The sequence below is a fragment of the Canis lupus genome, chromosome 16 (genome assembly GCF_048164855.1).
Source record: "Canis lupus baileyi chromosome 16, mCanLup2.hap1, whole genome shotgun sequence".
NCBI classification, from domain to species: Eukaryota; Metazoa; Chordata; class Mammalia; order Carnivora; family Canidae; genus Canis; species Canis lupus.
Window position 1 is genome coordinate 16015671 of NC_132853.1, and position 19453 is coordinate 16035123.

Here is a 19453-nt window from a genome sequence, read left to right on the forward strand (position 1 = left end):
GGAATGCTGCTTGCCTGTGTGTACTTTGGTTTGTTTCTGTGTTGAATAATTTGTTCTCTTGAAATGCTCAAATAATAGAGGAAAAAAACTTCTGAAGAATCTTCTCTCCCTGACATACGCAACGCATTAAAATTACATCTGCTACAATTTGAAAGATAGAGCTAAAAGCAGTTACCCAGAACAATGACAGCCAACTGAGGCAAAGCTTGTTATGGGAGAAGGGTAACCATAGCTCACAAGTGAAATACCATGGCCTTCGCAGACACAACACAAACAGCTATGCTACCAGCAAGAGCTAAAGGGATTACTCCTAAAGAACAGGATTCTGGTCATTAAAAGTGAGTCTCTTAACTGTGTCACTTTGAGAGTTACATAAGCCTGTGGATGCTCCTCCCAGCCATCTTTTCACCAAAATGAAACCAGTAAGTTATGTAATGATCCTAAAAAACACTGTGGTTTGGAAAAAAAAAAAAATTTTTTTTTTAACACAGCCATGAGAAAAAAGGAATTTGCTAGGCAGATGAGATATTAGGTTTGACACACATTAAATTAAACCAAAATAAATCCTCATTCTTTGATGTTTGGAAGAACACAGATGAAGATTCAATGTTGCTTTGGGATATTTAAAATCAAGGATGGTCTTATTACCCTGAACCTCTAGCAAATAGTCTTACAGCTGCCAGAAGACAGTGGATTCTTCCACTTTTGGAAGAATAAAGGAAGAATAACAGTAGCGGGTGTGAATTAGGCAAGAATGGTGATTATGTCTAAGATTGGCGGGAAAACAATACCTTGGTGCCTTGGGAAGGAAACGCTTCTTCAAAATCAGCCAGGATTTGCTGTCCTAATTCAGTCTGGGCAGCCTTCACTCTGTAGGGAAAAGAGAACATGTCACTGCCTGGTATAATTTTCATATATCCATAAGGAACTATGCAAAGATTGATCAGGCTCAGAACTGTTCAAGTCTTTAGAGATCATCCAGGGAACAGGGAGGTGGTAGCTAGATAGGAGAGGTCGCATACTAGTTAGTAGCAGGTTTATGACCAGAACCCAGGCATCTGATTTATGCTCATGATGGATTTTCTATATCCCAAAGTTCTTCTAGGCCACTCTGCTATGAGGGAGTATATGTTAATCTTTACAAGGTATTATCAGAGGGTAGTTATGCTGTGGGAAAATGCTACATAAAAACACCCAATCCAATAGAAATCTATGTGGGGTTACTGCTATAGCTGCGCCCCTGCTCCTTGGAGTCCAGAATGCAGGAGGGCTCCATAATGCCTCAGAGATGTTTCTTTTTCACCCTGCAAGCCAACTTCAGGATCCTAAGTTTTAACAAATGAACAAAAGGAGGGTTGCCTGGGTGGCTCCACTGGGTAAGCCTCTGACTCAGTTTTGGTTCAGGTCTATACTCAGTGGGGAGTCTGCTTCAGATTCTCTCTCTCCCTCCTGCTCTCGTGTGCTCTCTGTCCCTCAAATAAATAAACACAATCATTAAAAAAGAATTGGGGATCCCTGGGTGGCGCAGTGGTTTGGCGCCTGCCTTTGGCCCAGGGCCCAATCCTGGAGTCCCGGGATCGAGTCCCATGTCAGGCTCCCGGTGCATGGAGCCTGCTTCTCCCTCTGCCTGTGTCTCTGCCCCTCTCTCTCTCTCTGTGTGTGTATGACTATCATAAATAAATAAAAAAAATTTATAAAAAAAAATTGAACAAAAAGAATGTTTTCTAAAGTAAAAAGAAAAAGCTCCAAAAGATAAAATGAGCTGTAGTGTGGGAGTGAAGGCCATTGAATGAAGATGAAATTCATGCCCACTGACAACCAAAACAAGCTAGCTTGAAAGGGGAGGTCAACCCAGTGATCTGTGTGTCTACCAGGAGCTCAAGAAATCATTGTCACACTGAAATAAGAGGAGAAGCAGTTGGGATAAGAAAGGAACTGTGCGTGTCAGCACCACCTGCAGTGACCATGTCCTTCTTCAGTTGCCAGGAGCTAGATGCCTTGCACCAGTCATTCATTCCCACAGAGCTGACTGCCCTGAGCCCAAGGCAAATATTTTACCTTTGCTAAAAGCACCATAAAACAATGTTCTTCCTTTTTTGGTCTCCACCCTGTTACTTTGGAATTAACTGTAAAGTTTCTAGAAATAGCAAGCAGCTCAAAACCACAATTTCTTTGGCTATTTAGCGGTGGCTGGCAACCTACTGAGAATTTTTTTTTTTAATGAGGGGATAGGGAGGACCCCAAACAATCTGGTTTTTTCTGTGGCACAGTTGTAATTATGCTTTACTCCAAATACTTTCCAGGATTTTTCCACTATCTTCAAAACTTTTAAAACCACTCTTACAGGTAGCTTTGCAGCCTCTTGAGTCATTCAGTGACAGAGGTAATGCTATTATTGGAGTAGCCCCCAAATCACAAGTAGGGCCATCCATCTAGAGTTGCCAAATGGACAATAGGAAGTATGCTTTGAGTATGAGCTCTGACAGGAGTGAAGAGAACTTGCTTTTGCAAAACTGTACCTCAGAGGTCTTGTGACTCCACATAATGGGCCTGGCAGACAGCCTCCCCTGGTGCCAGGTCACAAGACAGAGCTTCCAGAGGCTCAGGCCCCTCTGTCCTACTTGCTTCTTGGCAACACAAAGAGAGTACCAGTTCCTTCCTAAGCCACAAGGACAATTCCTGCAGGGGAAGTTCTTACACTCATTGGGGACATTTCCAGTCATATTCTCAAGGCTCCTGAGCATCTCGGCGATATGAAGGTTCCATCTCTGCCTCTCACCTTTCCCCCTTCAGCCCTTAACTCCATATTCTTGCTGAGGTGCTTGAAAAGACAACCAGAGCCTATGGCAAGGTTTGGTATTTCTAGAGTGCAGAAGACAGGAGAAGTACCAGAGTATGATTTGCAGATCCTCTTGCCATCTTCTCTAATCCATTTTCAAAGTCACGTCTTGAGACAGTCTAGACTTGGCCATGCCACCAGTGAGCCATTTCCCTTAGGATAAGTCATTTCCCTTATATGTGTCACAACTAAGATTTGTGAAGAAAAAGGTGGGGGATGCAGGCCTGGACTTTCACTGTCTTCTCCAAGACTGACCATTCCCCAACACCCACCTTTACAGCACTAACTGGCAACAGCAGACACCTTCACAGGTGACTGCAAGTTGGATGTATAATTAATGTTGGAGCACAAGAATAGGCTTCAGAACATAAATATTTCCATGGGACATACACGTTTCCAAGTATAGTTTTCAAAGTGTCAATCAGTGTACTCAGATGAAAGAGTGACCATTTCCCTTACAGACATTAACAACAATATCTATAAACCCAAACCATAATTCCATGCATTTTCAGGGTGAGATGTGAATAGTAGTCTTTACAATCAGTTGCCTAAACAGGATCTGAGAAAGAAATCAACACTAAAAAAAAAAAAAAAAAACACATCTTTGGCTAAATTCCTTCCTCTTTGAAAACCAAAAAGTTCCTATTGTAAAGAGATGGAGCAACTGAGACTCCATTAGCAGAAGAGAGTTGAGCTACCATGATTTTTAAGAATAATTAGGAAATTTATCTACAACTAATAGAGAAGAGAGTGAATAAAAATTCATCCTGGTATTCAAATAAGCTCAGTCCACTTGGGTGTGACAACTCAGTGTTGATCGCACTTAGGAAACAAAGGAGTCACAGTGCTGCTCAGAAAGGGAAGGTCAATCAACTGACTTCTAGCACTCTCCATGCCATTTGACAAAGGTGATCTTTCCTAAAACTGTGTTATCAGTTTACATAACAGGTAGCAGCAGCAGAATATAGTAAATTATGAAAATTATTTAGACATTTGTGGATAAGGTAATCCTGATGCTTCTGCTACCTTATGAATGACTGCCCTGAGGGAAACACCCTCAGCACTTCACAGTAAGTTGACCTCCCAAGCACAGTCTGTACTGGACAGAATGGTTAACTAGTCAGATTGGTCAGACACTCTATTTCCAAACAGGCCCTATAAAGAATCCAAACCCCGAATCTTAAGTGTGATTCCATGAGACAATGAAGTACAACCCTTATGCTTTTGAAACTGAAGTTCTTTCAGAAAGAACTTGTCAAAGTCCCATAGCTATTCAGGTCTTTTCATTCTCTGATTTCTTTCACTGCTACACAATGTGATAGTACCCACCCTCCCAACCTGCCAAATATCTCTCACGTCTAAGAGGTTAACTATAGCCCTGAAAAATACTTTTTAGTTCGAGAGTTTTACGAGTTTCAAAAGAATGCAAGAATCTTCCACTCTTTCTCAAGAAATATTGACTGATTACTAGAAATATTTGCTTTTATGGATATTCTTAAGCCAGGAGGCTCTGAATGTAAAGATGATATTAATGAAAAAAAATATTTCCTTCAATGCTACATTAATATTTAAGCATTTTCCAGAAGGGTAGTTGGAAGAAATAGTCATATTCAAATCAAGGTCCATGAACTTCATATTTCAAAGGTACAGGCAATGGTTTCAGAGCACAAACGTTCATGTGATTTCTACGATTTATAGACAGCAAGCTATTAAATTGGAGAAACTAAAGCAATACACAGAGTACAGCTCTGCTGCCCTCTCCCCTGCCCCTCAACAAACAGCTACTTCTATCATTTCCAGATGGTTCTACCATCACTATGCAAACATAAGGGAGGAGAATTCACCAGAAAAGATGCTAAAAATAAGAAATCTGGACTTTCCTCCAACTTTTAGTACCTCTTGAAAAACAACTGTAATCAAGCACTGAAAACCAGAGAGCTCTTCTCTCGTTTTGTTTTTTGTGTTACTTAATAGCACATATTTATATTTATTCTTTTTAACCCATACAAAATTTTTGCAAATAGAAGTTGTGAAACGAAAGTTAAGTCCTCCCATTTGCAGCAATCCCACATGGTAATGAATGTTCACATACACTGCTAGCATGTTAGATTTTTTCTCTTTTTAAGGAGAATGTTTTATAGCAGTGATCACAAAGTTCCTTCAAATTATAAAACCACTTCTTTGAAAAATGTTAAAAAACAGAGTCCTAAAAGACTGTATCCTCTTGTTTGTCCCTACATTACTTTTTTAGGAACAGAATTCAGTTCTGCCATATTCCTGCCATCAACAATGTCCATCCAACACAACCAATTAGTAACCAGCTCCTCCGCAGATCTCCTTGACCTTATGGTCACTGTCCTGGTAAGGTTCTTATCTTTTCTAGTCTAGAACATAGTCTCAATCTCCAGTCTTATGTACCTACAATACATAAGACTTTTACAAAACACAAATGAGAGCATGTCCCTCCCTGCTTAGGATCTTTCACTGTCCATGAAACAAAGAACAGATTCTTAGGCAAGGCATATAAAATCTGATCCTACCTACCTATGCAGACTTTCACACTTCATTGTCTCCCAAAGTTCCATGATGTCCTCTTTCTCCTTTTTTCCTCCTCTTCTTGTCTTGCTGGTAAGATCCTAGCTATTCTTTTAAGATCAGATGAAAACTGAATTCTACTGTGACCCCTGACCTTAGCCCCTGAAGGCTGAGTCTTTCAATTTCTCTTACTGGTTGTACAGCATCTACCAGTTTTGTTGTATCTATGCTATACTAAAATTTTCTACTAGTGTCTCCTCCACACAACACCAGTGAAACTCCCTGAGGGCAGTGAGTATACATTTCCTACTTTGTGCCTTCAGTACCTCAGCATGGGCCCCAGGACATACAAAGTCCTTAGTATATATCTATTAGGTAAATGAAGGAAAGAATCAGTTAACAGGGAAAAAAAAGATCAACTCTGGATTATCACAAGAGTAAGGGGAAGTAATAGTGCCTTCCCTTCTCCTCCATCCCCTGGGAACAAGTCTGCCCTCTCTAGCCAAGCTTCCTTCTTTTTGGCAGCTTAAAAGGCCCTGTTTGTCTGCTCCCTGGGCTACTCCATGCCCCCAGTGTGATATGGCAATTGGCCAGCTCTAAGTGTGAGGAGTTAGGAAGAATGGCGGACAGGGTGGTGATTTCCCTAGGATTCCGCCAAACTTTGTTCTTACACTCCCTACTGGCTCTCTGGCACTTCCACTATAAGATGGCACACTGAGCACATGTTGTCATCTCTTCTTCCTGCCCCAGATCCCTAGAAATAATAAAAGATATTAAGAAAAATCCAGAACCAGGCAAGAAAAAGAAGTGGTGCACTAGAAACTAAGGACTGCCTGGTAGCACAGAATTGAAGGAAACCATTGCTGAAACTGCTTTTCAAAAATGAAAGACAGGAGGGTAGCAGACAATGAGAGCAGGAGGGGCCCTGAAGCAAATGGTAGCAGGATATGTTGGGCTCTTGCAAGAGGAGTAACAAAGCCAGTCTCCAGGCCTGCATCCCTGCCTTGAACGCTCAGGTCAAGGAATGGTATGGGTCTGAGAACCCCAGGAGTGACCAGAAGGCAGATGAAGAAGCCCACAAGCGATTTACGATTTATGGGAGATGCTACTGCCCGACCCCAGGGCGGGGACAGGGGGAAAGAAAAAAAAAAAAGAAGCCCACAAGCACAGATTAACCACTGGCATATCTACCTGGCAGCTCCTCCAGCTCCAGCCCCACCACACCTTCTTAGAGCTATCTATGGCCCTTAGCTGAGCAGTGCATAGCCCCCTTTCCCTCACTAGCCAGTGGCAATAAAAGAGCATCCCTGATCAGGATGAAAGAATCTCAAAGTTAAAAATAAGCTTTCATCTAGAAATCACCAAACACTAGAAGAATGCTAATGCCAAGAAAGAAAGTCACCATGCTCAACAAACTGAAGACCTGCTATCAGAGGACAAAGAAACAGGACAGGCAACTCAGAGCTTTAAAGTACATAGAGGGCAGCCCCGGTGACTCAGCAGTTTAGTGCCACCTTCAGCCCAGGGCATGATCCTGGAGACCTAGGATCAAGTCCCACATTGGGCTCCCTGCATGGAGCCTGCTTCTCCCTCTGCCTGTGTCTCTGCCCCTCTCTTTCTCTCTCTAGTCTCTCATGAATAAATAAATAAAGTCTTAAAAAAAAAAAAAAGTACATATAATCTGGGATGCCTGGGTGGCTCAGTTGGTTGAGTGAGTGACTCTTGGTTTTGGCTCAGGTCATGATCTGAGGGTTGTGAAGATCAAATCCTGCGCTGGGCTCTGTGCTGGGCACAGAACCTGCTTAAGAGTCCCCCCTTCCCTCCTCCTCCCTAAAAAAAAAAAAAAAAGAAAAAAAAATCAAAGAAATATGGCAGCAGATCTAGAAGTTCCAATATTCGTGTAATAGGAATGCCACATAGAAAGAGCACAGAGAACAAAGCATAGAAACTACTCAAAGAAATAGAGGAAAATGATTTCTCAGAACTTAAACTCATGAGTCTTCAGATTGAAGATATGGTAAGTACAGACCAACTTGAAGGACAACAGACCTATACTCTAGTAATTCCTGACCATCCTCCTGACCCAATCTCAAGTGCTTCTGGAGCAAAATAAAAATCAAATTAGGGCAGCCCTGGTGGCCCAGCGGTTTGGCGCCACCTTCAGCCCGGGGTGTGATCCTGGAGACCTGGGATCGAGTCCTGTGTCGGGCTCCCTGCGTGGAGCCTGCTTCTCCCTCTGCCTGTGTCTCTGTCTCTCTCTCTGTGTGTCTGTCATGAATAAATAAATAAAATCTTAAAAAAAAATCAAATTAAAATAGATTACCTTATAAAGGAGTAAGAATCAGACTGACCAGATTTTTAATAGACAACAAGAAATACCAGAAAATAGATTTACCTATTCTAACAGCCAATGGGTAGAAGCAACCTGTGTGTCCATTCACAGAGGAATGGATAAACAAAATGTAATAAACACACACACACACACACACGCACACACAGACTCACACACACACGCACACTGAAATATTCAGCCTTAAAAAGGAATGAAATTCTGATGCATTCTACAACATGGATGAACCTTGAAACATTGTACTAAGTAAAATGAGCCAGACACAAAAGAACAAATATTGTATGATTCCATTTATGAGAGGTACCTAAACTAGGCAAATTACAGAAACATAAAAGAGAACACAGGTAACCAGAAGTGGGAGAGAGGAGGAAATATGGGTTATTCTTTAATGAATAAGAGTTTCTGTTTCAGGTAATGAAAAAGTTTTAGAAATAGAAGTGGTGATGGCTGTACAATATTATGAATATATACTTAATGCCACTGAGTTCTACACTTGAAAACTATTAAACTGGTAAATTTTATGTTATTTATATATTAACATAGTTAAAAAAAATAAAAGGAAGTAGGAAATCTGAATAGTCTAATTACCATGGAAGAAATTGCAGTGAGAGTCAAAGATCTGCCTTCAAGATAGGTAACATGTCCAGATGGTTTTACAGGCAAGGTCTACCAGCTCTGCCAAATATTAACTTCTAGAATATATAGAGAACTCTTACATAACAATAAGGAAAAAAATAACCCAATAGACAAAGAGACAATACAGGTAAACAGGCATTTCAGAGGAAATGCAATGGCCAACAATCAAAGGGAAACGAGTCTCAGTAGTCACCATAGAAATGGAAATGAAAGGAACCTGATGTTATTTTTCATCCTTCAGTTAAATAAAAAAGGAAAACTGACAATATAAAGCATGTTCCCTGGGTGGCGCAGCGGTTTGGCGCCTGCCTTTGGCCCAGGGCGCGATCCTGGAGACACGGGATCGAGTCCCATGTCGGGCTCCCGGTGCATGGAGCCTACTTCTCCCTCTGCCTGTGTCTTTGCCTCTCTCTCTCTCTGTGACTATCATAAATAAATAAAAATTTAAAAAAAAAATAAATAAAGCATGCTGAGGTATGGGTAAGTGGGTACTCACATACTGTGCAGATGGTTACTATAAATAGATAAAACCTCTTGGGAGGGCAAGTGGGCAGTTATTAAAATTTTAATTGCATTTTACCAGTGACCCAGAAGCTATCCTAGCAAAATATTTACAGACATGAAATAGCTTTTACAAATTAGAAGCAAACAATTAGTGATATGAAAATGGTTAATCTGTGGTATGTTATATTATGGAATTGCAGGCATCAATTAAAAAAGAACAAGGTAGGTCTGTACATATCAATGTGGAAAAATCTCTAAAATACATCACAAGGTTAAAACCAAAAAGTTTCAGAATGAAGCATATGGTGTGAAACCATTTATTCAAAACAAAACATAACAAAACCACAAATTGAAAGTACAGATTTATGTAAATGCATATAAAAATCTAGAGGGATACACATTAAATTAATAAGTCACTACATCACTATCTGTATATAGGTAGCACTAGGATCTCAGCTATAGCTAACGGAGACTTGAGTTTCATCTGTATATTTGATTTTTTAAAAAATAAAGAAAATGCATATCTGTATTATTTACATGATTAAAAATACAGAGACTTAACAAAAAAAGAAGCCTGTAGTAATCAGGCATCATTAGGAAGACAGAAATAAGAATGATGGCTACTGCTAAAGGCCTGCCTCTTTGTTCAAGAAAGGTTAGGATTCCTTAATCGTGATCAGCTCTACCTTCTCAGTATTCTTTTGGCTGCTACTTCTAATAGAAAAGACACTGAATTCACTCTCCCCTTACTCTCCTTCAGAAGCTTCCTCTTCCTTCTAAGTATCAGGTTTTCTTTCTACTGGCTCTGGATCCGGGACTGGAACTCAGACAGAGGTAGGAAGAAAGAAGACGCTAGCTAAGTCATCATTTTGTCACATCTGAAGTTCTAGTGGCAAATGAGATTTTTCAAAAGTTGCCACAGCAATATGGCCAATCTCATATGCTTTTTTTGTCAATGGGACTTTGACATTCCTCCCAGTGAGGGGGTGGGGGAGACTACGTTCCTTCCTCCCTAATCCTGGCAGCCCTGTGAGTACCAGAGTGATGCTGTGTGACTTCCATGGCCTTGTTCTCCTGGGAGGCTCATTCTTGGGACCCAGCCACCTTGCCATGAGGAAGTCCAAGCAGCCCATGGAAGATAACTCAGCTGAGCTCTCAGTGGACAACAAGTACCAACCTGCCAGCCACGAGAGTGAGCCATGGATCCCTCAGGCCTCTCCTGGCCCACCCCAGCTGATGCTGCATGGAGCTGAGGTGAGCTGTTCCTGCCAAGGCAGGTTAAATTACATGAGTAAAATATTCGTGTTTTAAGCCACTAAGTGTGGTGGTGGTTTGTTATAAGGAAATACTGTGGTTCGTGAGGGAAACAGTTTCCCTCACAAATGTGGACAACCAAGAGCTGGAGAACCACATATATAACTTACCAGCTACCCCTCCAGTGATGCCAGGCCAGCAATTACATGGTAAAAAATTGGAAAGGGGTATAGTGGACATCTATAGCACACAGACTTACATCAGATCACATCTGAGGTTCCTTCTTACAAGATTTTGCGGTGAACATACTGACCTAAGTGCTGAAGTGCATCCTAGCACCATCTTTTCTTAAAGCAGAAGACTGTTTTCTCCAATGACATTTTACCTTTCAGAAAGCTGCCGGATCTGTGGAATTCCCATATACTTGTGGAAATGCTCCAGAACATTCATCACACCTTGAAGAAGGTTAGCAACTTCTCCATACTGTCTTCGCCTGGTCATGGCTCTGCAAGGAAATAAATTGAGAATGTAGAAAAACACCATGACATAATATATAGATATGGAACCACCTATCCTGAGCTCCATAATAGAGCAACTCGATTTTAGTCACCATTCACTGAGCACTGAATATATATGGTCCTGCACACTGGAGGTGAAAGAAAATAAGACCTGGCCCAAATCCTCAAGGTGACATTGCTTAGTGATACAGAGTGCCAAATACCATCTAACTAATACCAAGTAGGATAAACTGAGTTCTAAACAGAATTACACGTTATATGCTATAGAAGATAAAAAAGAATGTGTGAGTGATGGATTCTCATTGGGTGGGGGGCAGGGAATCTGGGAAGATTTAGGTTGGGTATTATGGGATTAGCAGGCTTTAGACAGAAAATAGGGATAGGAATGTTACTATTTGAGGATTACAGCACGGGCAAACCAAACACATCTTCCTAGGCTACAACAAAGGGCATTTATATGTTAACTCAAATCTGTAGATTTTAAGCCAATGTTAAGCACCTCTTTCTACTTCCTTATTACTAAGGTTAACGAAGCTTCAGTAAAAGGATGCTAATAGAAGGACAAACTTTTAGATCTAAATTTTTCAGTAGAGTTGGGCTTTTACACTAAATGTATAATATATTACTTTCTTTAAGAGACACTAAAAAAAAAGAGGCATTTAAAAAGAGGACCAAGTTCAAGTCAACATGTTACCGTAATACCACAGCCTGGTCTCATAGTCTGGTGGGAAGGGACATCTGGAGCATCTGGAGCAAGGGACAAGGAAACTGCTCTTCCAGTCTCCCACTGGCTGGCTTACATCTCTGACTGCTACTTGCAGGAAGATGGGCTAGAGTTCGTTGGAGCTCACACAATGCCTGGAGAGACCAGGAAGGAGTTTGACCCTGTCCTCCCTCTAACTTCAGATGCTGCATCCAAATTTCTGTGAAGATTCTATGTCCTCACATGAGATTCCACTGAGGCTGGGGCAGGGGGAATTCTCAGCCTGAGACAGACAGCAGAAGTGAACTGGCATGTCAGAATCTTGCTAGTAAAAAAGGCCTCTGGATTGTTTCTTGTAATAAATAATCAGCTCTTCCTTTTAATACAATTTCTAATCTCATGCATCATTCCCTATAGCTCCCCTATGAAGCAAACAAGATACTAATGCCTTTGAAAAAGTGGGTTGAAAAAAAAAGTGGGATGAATGATAAATCAAAGCTCTCTTTCTTTTATTTTTTTTCAACCTCTGTTTCTATATGGATCCAACAGTATTGCAACTCAGCCCAGCACAAGTAGGAAAACCTGCCAAGACAGGGGCTACAGAGAGCAGTTATAGTCCTGAATGACCTTGTTGGCCTTAATGGCAGAGATCTACCACATTTCAACAAGCCATAGTCTTGGAATCATCCTCCACATGCTATCTGGGTTCCCTTCTCACTGACTTGCACAGGTGTTTGTCACATTTTGAACACCAGAGGGCAGAAAGCCAAATAGTAGCTAAACATTTGAGACCCATTTGCAGGAAGTGGGGCAGGACAGTGAGCCTTCCCTGGCCGAGAAGTAAAATACCTATAATGCCATTTTCCTTCCGTGGCACATTCATTTCCTGTGGACCCCAAAGAGAAAGGTGACACTGCTTACTCGAGCGAATCCACACCACCTGCTAACATGTGCAGGTGGTTCAGTGTTGTGATTGAGGTGGTCAGGTGGCGTTTGGCATGATCTAGCTGCTTAATATCGCGGGTGATTTCCTTAACCTAAGTAGAAAAAAAAAAAAAAAAAACGGGAGAAAAAGGATGAAGGTTAAGAAAGATGTAAATCCATTTGCAGGTAGCTCCAAAAGAAAATAAGGCAAATGAAGCAAGGAAAAAAAAAAAAAAAAAACCCAGGTTAGCCCCTGGAGAAAACACATTCTCATCATATAAAATCAAAATACCTTCTAATCAGTCCATTTAAATCTCATGTGGCATTTCTTCAGATGACCCTACCCAGAGGTACAAAGCCTTCAACTGCGAGGAACAAAATGAACTTTATTTTTTGCCCCAAATGGAGGGATCCAAATAGCAAGTTAATATGAAGCATACAAAGTCCAGGGAGCCAAGTTTGGCACACCTCCTCTTCAACAAGGTCAGAAAAGAATGCATTCTGATCAGGGTGGGGGAACTACCAGGTTTGAAACAAAATGGGCAGTTGGCTATTTCTATTGAAGTGATCTTTATTCATGGAACTAGGATTTACTGCCCCATATCCAGAAAAAAAAAAAAAAAGGGCTTGCTCTGAAATCCCAAGAAGACTAAAACGTAACCCCTCTGTGGTGAGTACTTAATATGTACTGTCACAGAGGAGATGTGAAGTCTTCAGGGGCAAGAAGATAACTGGGGGAGTAAAAAATTCAGACAGTGTTGACCCAATGAAATCCAAGAGAAATAAACTGTACCTGGAATACAAGTATATATTTCAGTCACCAGAAAAGCATATTCAGTAGTGAAGTGGGAACAGTGCTCCAACTTTACTAACACCTAGGTAGAATGTTCCACTAAACTGCCGAAGTTCATGTTGATCAAGAAACTTTCTGAAAAGCAATTTGGTATCCCAGGTTCTTTGATACCCTGAAGGAAAGGAGTGCCCTGGATACTAAGCACAAACATTCTAGTCACTGGAAAGATCTACCTCCCATTAAAAGTGAAAAACACTGGAAAGATCTACCTCCCATTAAAAGTGAAAAGTGAAAGAGTTAAGTTAATATGATCTGATTTTTCAGAGTTTGATCACCCCAGGTAAATCCATAAAGTAAAGATTATGACCCTCACAGCTTAGTTCCACACCCACAAACCTGCTAAGCTAACTTGGATCTTGGCAGTAAAAGTCTCTCTCATGGAGACTTCCCGATCAAGCCTGCTCTCTCTCTAACTCACAGGCCCTCAAAGTATCTCTACTTCTATTACCTGGGGGTGGAGGTGGAAGGGGGAAATAGGTTAAGAATTTACCACTTCTCACTTCTTCAAGGAATGACTGAGCTTAGGGAAAAAGAAGATCAAGAATAGTATAGTGGGGGCACCTGGGTGGCTCAGTGGTTGAGCATCTGCCTTTGGCTTAGGTTGGGTCCTGGGATCAAGTCCCACATCAGGCTCCCAGCAGGGAGCCTACTTCTTCCTCTGTCCACGTCTCTGCCTCTCTCTCTGTGTCTCTCATAAATGAATAAATAAAATCTTAAAAAAAAAAAGAAAAGTGGTATAGTGAACAGGAGTTTGGCTCTAGAATCTGATAACCCACTTCCAACACTGAAATTGTCACCGTGTACTCCTACAGAAAAATCCTGCACCTCTTCTGAGGTTCCTTAGCTCCAGTGCTAACATCAGGGAGTCCTTTCTCATTCCTGCATTACTAGCAGTCATTAAATCCTGAGTATTCAGAATCCTGTGCCTCATCACAAAAAACTGTCCCTTTCTACTCATCCGTCAGACCCTCCCTCGAGCTCTGTACCAGAGTTCATCAGGCTCTACATTCCCAGGACCTCCCATCTTTACCCATCACATATTCTGTGCTTCTCCACACAAACCAAACTACTTGATATTCTCTAAACACCCTTAATGGCAACTCATGGAAAGGATGTTCAGGTCAAAGTCACAGAGATCAAAAAAAACAAAAAAACAAAAACAAAAACAAAACAAAAAAAAACAAAGTCACAGAGATCATTACACAAATAAAATATCCATAGTTAAGGTGCCTTAATTGTCAGACAGGGGCAGCCAAAAAAGGACAGAACACGAGATGGCAGGTTTTGGAGTTAGGTAGCTCTAAGGTTGAATCTCAGCTATTCCACTCACCAACTCTGTATCCTAGAATAAGCTACTTAGCCTCACTGAGTCTCAGTTTTCTCATCTATTAAGATGGGTAATCACAGGGGCACCTAAGTGGCTCAGTGAGTTAAGTGTCTCCCTTCAGCTCATGTCATGATCCCGGGGTCCTGGGATCGAGTCCTGCATCGGGCTCCTTGCTCAGTGGAGAGTCTGCTTCTCCCTCTGCCCCTCCCCGCTGCTTGTAGGCTTGCTCTCTCTCTCTAATAAATAAAATCTTTTTAAGGGATCCCTGGGTGGCGCAGCGGTTTGGCGCCTGCCTTTGGCCCAGGGCGCGATCCTGGAGACCCGGGATCGAATCCCACATCGGGCTTCCGGTGCATGGAGCCTGCTTCTTCCTCTGCCTGTATCTCTGCCTCTCTCTCTCTCTCTCTGTGACTATCATTAAAAAAAAAAAAAAAAAAAATTAAAAAAAAATCTTTTTAAAACGATGAGTAATTCTAAAAATAATAATAATAAAACTTAGTTCACAAATTTGTTGTGAGAGCTAAATTAGATCACTTATATAAAGCCATATCTATGGCAAAGTATTTGGCACATTGAAGGAGCTCAACAAATGTCAGTTCTCTCTTTAATCCTACCCCTTCCTCCCTTTAGCAAAAGCACTATTTAGGAGAGCAAACTGCTTTAAAATAAGACACATACTAACTTTTGCACTTCAATTGCCTGTGGATGGTGCTAAGGCAGTGCATCCTTGGGGAAAGAACCACAGAGCAAGTCCCTCTCAAAGACTATTTCACTCTGTGACAAAGCAGGATTAATTTTTTTCCTCTGATGAAGGAGTTCTCTTCCTTTGACCCCTCGTTTGGTAGTTAAGGCCTGAAACACCGCCTGCCCAGGAGGAGGAACAGGAAGAGCCAACAGGTAAGAACAGCACCTGGCAGGATCTCAGTGTCTCTACCCCAGCTCTAGCTCTCAGTCTCTGCCTTCCTACTGGCCAGTTTGGATGAGGAGGCCTTGGTGGGCATGCCAGCACCAACTGATCCTTACTCAGGGCTTATGTGTGTCACACATCATCTCATTTATTTCCCACAATTCTATGATGTCCCCAGGACTATTATCTCCATTTTACAGTGACGAAACCAAGGCACAGAGAGATTAAATAACTTGCCACAGTTAGTAAGGAGAGGGGTTGGATCTCAACCCAGGCAGCCTGACTTCAGAGGTCATGCTTTGCACCACTCATCAAATTGCCCATCCCCCTCCCACTCCACATCCTTCCCTATCTTGCCAAATGGCCACTGAAGAGAGCTGAATGATACACAGAAACATGACATCAGATCTGTTCTTGTAGTAAATTAGAATAGGATGTAGGGTGACAAGACTGTAAGGATCTGGGAGTTTTTGTAACCAAAAGAAGTTGGCGGCCAGGGAGGGGTAGGAATGACATTAATAATGGCTTCTATAAGCCTGGTACTATGCTCAGTACTCCTCATACATTTAATTCTTCAACAATTCTTTAAGGCAGGTGTTACTGTTCTTATTTTACGGTTGAAAAAAATGGAATTCAGAGGTAATTCAAAGACATGACATTATGCGGTCAGAATGTAAGCACAGGAGCTAACATTTTATAGTGTTCCCCCATGAAGTAGGAGTGGGTGAGGCTGGATTCTCAGTGAGCAGAGAGGCCCTCCTGAGTACATCACCAGAGAACACAAATTTGTCAAGGGAGAACTTAATCAAAACCATAAGCACATTTCATGGCAGGATACATCCCACCTCCCAGATCCAGACCAGTTTTCATGCTATACGAAGTTATATATCATATATCTTAACTGAGAAATACATGATACATACAGATGCCAGAAAAAGGAATCCCAAATGACTAGAAAACTATTTTGGGGAGAGAAGAAAACTTTTCCTATTTAAAAACAGGGCTGCAAATGTAGGGCAGCAGGGATGGTGAGTCACTGCATGTGCAGCTCTTCTTGAATCAATCTGGAATGTACTCATAGGGCTTGCTTTAGAGAAGTGGGTGCTGTGGTTGGCAGCAAGTGGGAGAAAAAGCCCATTAATTAGTATGACTGGACAAAAACCTAACTTCCTCTTCTAGTGCAAAAAAGTTCGAAAGAAACCTAAACTCACCATTTGCTCCGACTTTTCTGCTTTGTCTTTGATATCTTTGATTTTGCCAAAGAGTTGCTGAATAGCTTTCTGGGCCTCTTCAAGTGCCTAGAATAAGAGAAATAAATGACAAACAAGAAGCAACCCGAGACAACACCAGTCACTACACTACAATCAAGTCTAGCTTCAGACGAAAACTACCATAAAGTTCTTTTGATTCATTGTACTTATGTATATGATTTTACTGCACCAAAGTAGTAGACAGACTCTAGCATTTGGATACAGGCAAACACACAGGATTCTTGCCAACCTGAATCATAAAGTTTTAATTTAAAAATGATCTCCCTCCATCTCAGGGATTACTATATGTTTTTAAATTTTTTTATTTTATTTAAATCAATTAATTAACATAAAGTGTATTAGTTTCAGAGATAGAATTCATTGATTCATCAGTTGCATATAATGCCCAGTGCTCATTACATCACGTGCTCTCCTTAATGCCCATCACCCAGTTATCCCATCCCCCAACCCACCTCCCCTCCAGCAACCCTCAGTTTCTTATACTTAAGAGTCTTTTATAGTTTGTCTTCCTTTCTGATTTCATCTTATTTTATTTTTCCCTCCCTTAGGGATTACAAGGTGTTACTGTAATAACACATAAACAAGACATGCACACTTGTGCATTCTTTTGTGTGTGTACATATACACACATGTGCATAATAGCCATCAAAGCTTGTAGAGAGACAGAGGTGGCTATAAGTAGGGAGAAACTCTGAATTTTGAAAGTTCTAGAAGACTGTACTTTCAACAAAATCAACTGTTGGGATTTTGGGATTCCAGAACCATGCAAACCTTGAAGACATTTCTAGTACCCCATTTGGAAACCTATGACACGAAGTTAGAAAGGGACACTTAAAGCAGATGGTGAGCCAAATGTTTCTACTGAAAAACCTCTAAGATGGATGCCACACATTAAAAGTATGATAAGCCATGGTAGCTCCCTCGAGTAGGGGAAGTGATATTCGGGAGTTGTGAGGGTGCTAAAACCATACACATGCAGAACATATGTACTTAGAAAAGATGTAGCAGCCAGAAGAGCTCATACTATATTTCATCACACTTTATTTATTTTGGATTTAAGAGTGGCCTGTCCTAACTGGGCCTCACAAACCCTTTCTGAATGTAATGATAAGGCCAATGTAAGCCTCGAGCTGTGTGTGGCCCTCTTAGCCTACAAGGGGAAATAGCCAACCTCCCTGAGAGGGCCGCCCCGGAGGGAAGAGGAAAGCAGAGCTGAGATGAAGGGATGACAGAAGCCCTGACAGAATTATTTGGACTTCTGTGTTCAGCTGGACCCAATGAAAAAGCTACCTCTAGATCATGAATTAATATGTCTTTTTTGTACTTAAAAAACATCCCCAAAAAGCAAACTCAAGCTGGCTTCCTCTGCTGGAAATTCCTTCCTTGCTGGAGGCAGGGCTTGTGTCTTCCTTTCCTTCATAGGTGTCCCGGACTGTTCACTTCTGATACTGGGAATTCTTTCTGCTTTTGGAGTCCCTTGCCCTGTGTGTGGCTCAATCCCAAATAGGAGTTTCACATGCTGAGCTGTTGCATGTGACTGTATTACAGCTTCTAAAATGCAACCAGAAAGTCATCTGAGAAGCTGTTCCTTTAGCCCATTGTGGTCAAGTCTGAGGGGACACTATTTGGACAGCTGCTGGCACCGTCTCCTGGGGCACCAGGTCAGTGTGTGTTCTCTCTGCTGGATCGCTTCACTTGTATCGACAAAGGTTTGTGAGCAAAGGAGCTTCTATACTTGTGATTTCTGCCACCTGGACAAGGGATTTTAATCACCAGAAAGTCTAGTCTTAGAACAGTTGGCATTGCTGTCAGAGTCAAAAATTCCTAACTTGGGAAATGATACCTAAAAAGTAGGGAACAATCAAAAGACAAGATGGAATGGAAGTGGGTCACAGTAAGTAGCTCTACTCAATCCCATTCCACTCCAAGAGGATGCCTCATTTGCCAATGTTTCCACTCGGTTTCTTGACATTCTGCCTTTCTCATCCTAGTATTCAGCACCCCTGAAATGGCAGTGGTGGTTTGAGAAAACCCTCCACTTTTCAGCCAGCAGGCAGCAGTTTGAGGCTCGCCTCCACTATCACTGCGTGCAACCTCTCTGGGCATCTGTTTTATCGTTGGCAAAGTGCTGATGATGGCACCTATTTCCACGGTTGCTGGGAAGATTCAAGGACACGACAGGTGTTAAAAACCGCAGAAATATTATTTCCAAGGCTTAGGACTCCCAAGCAAATGCATGTCTGTAACATGTATAGACACCCAGAGATACATGCATATATAATGTCCCCCAGACCATACCTTTCCTTCTCAGCAAGACCACAAGGCCTGCCCTTCCTACCCTAAGCCATTCTGAGTGAATCCACATCCACTCATCCCACCTCCCCATCTCATCAAAGAATTATCTTCCTCATTTTTATTTTTTTTTAAAGATTTTTATTTATTTATTCATGAGAGACACAGAAAGAGAGGGGCAGAGACACAGGCAGAGGGAGAAGCAGGCTCCATGCAGGGAGCCCAATGCGGGACTTGATCCTAGGTCTCCAGGATCATGCCCTGGGCCGAAGGCAGGCGTTAAACTGCTGAGCCACCCAGGGATCTCCTCTTCCTCATTTTTAATGTTCACCTCCTCAAAACCAGCATACAAGCAAGATTCTTTTGATTGTTGCTTAGTACTATATCATCCAACTTCAGATTTCATAAAATTATGACAAACCAAAACCAAGTTCTAACAAAATTAAAATGATAAAAAGGAACGTCCATTTAAAACCAAAGGGGGAAAAAAATAAAATAAAATAAAATAAAATAAAACCAAAGGGGTGAAATGTCAAAATA

At 41.5% G+C, this 19453-nt stretch overlaps 1 protein-coding gene across 5 annotated transcripts in view; it reads right to left on the bottom strand.

Moving 5' to 3' along the window:
* The window catches only part of VPS53 (VPS53 subunit of GARP complex), a 143651-nt gene that overhangs the window by 89054 nt on the left and 35144 nt on the right, over positions 1 to 19453 (bottom strand). For all 5 annotated transcript variants that reach the window (XM_072779128.1, XM_072779130.1, XM_072779127.1 and 2 more), the window contains 4 exons: positions 16562 to 16648; positions 12261 to 12376; positions 10504 to 10623; positions 792 to 870 (listed from right to left, as the gene is read on the bottom strand). In XM_072779128.1, the coding sequence (XP_072635229.1) occupies positions 792 to 870; positions 10504 to 10623; positions 12261 to 12376; positions 16562 to 16648 (402 nt within the window). The remainder of the gene's footprint in view (positions 1 to 791; positions 871 to 10503; positions 10624 to 12260; positions 12377 to 16561; positions 16649 to 19453) is intronic.